General features: G+C 57.0%; 1 protein-coding gene across 1 annotated transcript in view; it reads right to left on the reverse strand.

Annotated features, from left to right (window-relative positions):
* LOC104405989 (signaling lymphocytic activation molecule-like) overlaps nt 1-3,347 on the reverse strand; it is a 3,624-nt gene extending 277 nt beyond the window's left edge. Inside the window, exons 1-4 of the mRNA XM_010014841.1 lie at nt 3,023-3,347; nt 2,427-2,708; nt 1,360-1,467; nt 522-595 (exon numbers count right to left, since the gene is read on the reverse strand). Of these exons, the coding sequence (XP_010013143.1) occupies nt 522-595; nt 1,360-1,467; nt 2,427-2,708; nt 3,023-3,347 (789 nt within the window). The remainder of the gene's footprint in view (nt 1-521; nt 596-1,359; nt 1,468-2,426; nt 2,709-3,022) is intronic.
* Nucleotides 3,348-3,851: the final 504 nt, after the last annotated feature.

Here is a 3,851-nt window from a genome sequence, read left to right on the forward strand (position 1 = left end):
AGGAGGGGTGCTCAGTGGTGGGGGCTCCTTTCTGCTTCTGCACAGGGAGCGAAGGATGAGCAGCAGCACACAGCTCACCACGGAGACCCTTCCTTCCCTCTACCCACCATTTCCTCCCCAGTTTGTGCTGGGCAGGACTTGGGGAGCAGTGGGAAAAAGACCCACAGTCTGTCTCCAAAGCCACTCTGAGATGTTGGGGCTGCAGCACCCAACCTTATTCCCAGCAATTCCCAAATTAACGGAGACCAGGCTGACTCCTGGAATGTCAGAAGCCTCCCTCACCCTCTTCCTCATCAGCTGCAGGGCTGTGTTGACACCCAGTGGCCAAACCCATTCACAGGGTGCTGAAGGCCAACAAAAAGGCATCCAACAGCTACCGGGGGCTTTGGGTGCTGCTGCCCAAAGCCAGGCTGCCACCATCCGAGACCCCCACCCAAGAAATGCCATCAGGGTCATGTCCACTCTCCCCCCAGGCTGCAGTGCTGGGATCCCATCACTCCAGGAGCATGGTCATGGCTCACCTGCACCCGCTGCACTTGGGAATAGATGGTGTGCACTGTGCTGTCCTCGGTGAGCGGCGAGTTCTCCTGGCTGGCTGCAGGGGGATGAGCAAGTCACTGAGCTCAGAGGGGAGCAGGGACTCAGGGGACCCTGGTGCTTTGCAAGTCACATCCTGCTCCCCAGAGCACGGCCAGGGTGAGCCAAGGTTGGCTGCACCCCCAGTACTACGCCCATCCAATCTGGCCTTGAACACTGCCAGGGTTTGCCCAGCCACAGCTTCTCTGGGCACCCTGTGCCAGCGCCTCAGCACCCTCGCAGGGAAGAGCTTCTGCCCAAGAGCTCATCTCAATCTCCCCTCTGGCAGGTTCAAGCCATTCCCCTTGTCCTGCCCCTACAGGCCCTTGTCCAAAGCCCCTCTCCAGGTTTCCTGGAGCCCCTTTAGGCACTGGAGCTGCTCTAAGGTGTCCCCTTCAGGAGACTTATCTTCTCAAGCCGACCCAGCCCAGATCTCTCAGCCTGGCTCCAGCCCTCACAGCAGCTCCAGGGCCTCCTCTGTACCAGCATTGGGGTAAAGCCCTGGAGATCAGTAAGAAGCATATTTCACTCCTTCCCAAGGGCCAGGGAACTCTTAGAATCATAGAACCAACTGGGTTGGAAAAGACGTTTAAGATCATCGAGTCCAACTGTTACCCCAGGACTGCCAAGTCCAGCATTAAACTGTGTCACTCTGTAGATATATGGCCCATAGGAACCAGCCCCTTGGTCCATTCTACTGAGGGCAGATTCTGCCGCCCCACAAGGTTCATCCCAACCATGGACCACCAGCTGCCCCCAGCACTTCTACTCCATGGCACTCACCAATGGGCTTGGCCAAGCGGATGGCCATGAGGACCCCGATGAGCATCACTGCAGCTATGGGCACCACCACAATCAGCAGGACATCCTCCATCCGCAGCCCGTCGCTGCCTGGAATGGGGGGCAGAGAGGGGACAGGATCAGCCACCAGCCCCAGGGTCACCCAGAGCCAAGCAGAACGAGCTGCTAAAGGCTTTTTTCATCTCACCACCTAATTTTGGACTTTTTATTTGGGTAGAACGGGAAACAAGGGGCAGGAAATGCATTCCTTGAGAGGAGCACTGTCTGATCACCTCTAGACTGCACCAAGCAGCAGAGAATCCGCTGAAGGTGCCATCAGGGTCAGACAAAGCCCTAAGGATGTTTCTGAGGCTTTATGAAGGCCTGTGGGGAGGTAGCCCCTTGGCATGACAGGGTCCTAGGACAGATCTCTGCAGCTACAGCCTTGCTCCCAGCCAGGGCACCCTTGCTCCCGGACCACTGATGGTGGCATCACAAAGGCGTTTTGGGGCAAGGAAGGGTGAGGAACAAGCCCCAGTTGCCCCTGGAACATCTCATTTCAACATCTTCCTGTTCGAAGCAAGAGTCCCGACCGCTTTTCCCACAGCTGGTTTCTCAGCACAGGTCACTGTGAGAGCCCCAACGGAGACATGATGTTACCTTTGGATCCCCAGGGAAAGGGGCAGCCACTGCACAGCCCAGCCCTGGAGAAAGTCCCCCTCATCACGAGGAGAGCTAGAAAACCCCAATGAGAGAGAGCATGACTTTTGCCCCAAGAGCCTCTGAAGGGGAAGCTGTCACCAAGGGTTTTCTCCTCCCCAAACCACGCAGCATATGAGCCTCCTGCTTTCAAACGAGCCTCAAGCACCGGGGTGCAACAGCCGGGGAGGGAGGCGGGATCTGAACCTCCACATCCTTCCGTTTACGGGAAGGGCTGAGCAGCCCTGAGATGACACTTTGCTTGCGAAAGGCTCCTTTGAGACCACCTAAAGCAGCTTGAGAAAGTCCCCTGCAAAGCAAGAGTGGGACCAGGAGGCTGGAGAGAGCTGGGCTGGCAACTGGGGACTCACCCATTTGCTTATAGCTGCACTTGGAGGAATTGAAGGCAATGATCTGGGTGCTGACGGGGTTGCTGATGGTGCAGGAGCAGGAGATGCTCGAGTTCTGCAGGGGGTAGGTGAGGTGCAGGAGGCTGCTGTTGTGGGAGCAGAGCCCCGAGGTGCTGTTGTCCCCACTGCCCCAGCTGTAGGAGATGTTGTCCCCTCTCTCTGCCGTGCAGTTGAGGGTGATATTGCAGGTGCCATTGGCCAGCACCCAGCCAAGGATCCGGATGGTGGGATCAGACACTGGCTCTGGAGAGAGGGAGGGAAGGGGCAGAGGGTTGTGCCTGGGAAATCCTGTTGGCTTCTAAATCCATAGGAGATGGAGAGGAACCAGTCTAGCTGCAAACAGCATTAGAGAGGGACATGGTCTGCATGAACCCAAATGCTCCCAGGAGTATCCAGAGCAGGCTGCAAGAGGGTCTTGGACTCACTGCAGCACCTTGACATGAGGTGGCATCTCCCACCCGCCTTGACCGCCTGTTCCCAGCACCTCCCAGACCTGTTTCCAACACTGCAAGAGGCTGGAGCATCCAGCACAGTGCTCCCATAGCAGCGTGTCTCACCATACACCTCCAGCTGTATCTGCCAGACCTTCTCCTCTGGCCCCTTGCTGACTATGTACTCATAGAGCTGCCTGTCCTGCCGGCTGGTGTTCAGGATCTCCAAGGAGAAGTCCAACATGTGGAAGCGGGTTCGTTCCTGCATGTAGTTGGTGTACTTGCCACCCAAGTACTTGAGCAGGATGAGCTTCCTCTGCGGGTCCTCGGTGTCCCTCTTCCAGACAGCTGCTCCGAAGCGCAGGGTGAGGTTCTGAAGGTCAGGGGGGATCCGCAGTATTGTTGCCTTCCCCAAGGTGCCCAGCACCGTTTCCCTCACCCCATGGACCATGCCTGGTAGGAGAATGGAGAAAAGGGCTGAGGGAAGCACGGGAGGCTCAGAGCCACGGATCCCCCATCCAAGCTCTGCTGCATGAGGACTGGTCAGAGAAGCACGAAATCATCAGGTTGGGAAAGACCTTTAAGCTCAAGTCCAACTGTTCCCCAGCACTGCCAAGGCCACCACTAAGCATCTCATCTACACTGTTTGTGACCACTTGCAGGGATGGTGACTCCAGCACCGCCCTGGGCAGCCTGTTCCAACGCCTGAGCACCCTTTGGGGAAGGAATTGTCCCTATCTCCATCTGGCCACACTACAATGCCCAAGGAGCTGTGGGAGCTGGTGATGGCATCACACCTTCCGTGGTAATCCGCAGACTGGGGACAGCTTGTGTTGCATGAGAGAGATCAGTCAGAAGCTGAACCAGATTATCTAACCACATTTGCAAGCTCTGGGATATCCACCTCATCCTGCACCAGCGGATGCCAGTGGGTGGGAACACGAGTCCTGCTTCA

Source organism: Nestor notabilis, unplaced genomic scaffold, assembly GCF_000696875.1.
Source record: "Nestor notabilis isolate BGI_N333 unplaced genomic scaffold, ASM69687v1 scaffold18635, whole genome shotgun sequence".
Lineage (NCBI taxonomy): Eukaryota > Metazoa > Chordata > Aves > Psittaciformes > Psittacidae > Nestor > Nestor notabilis.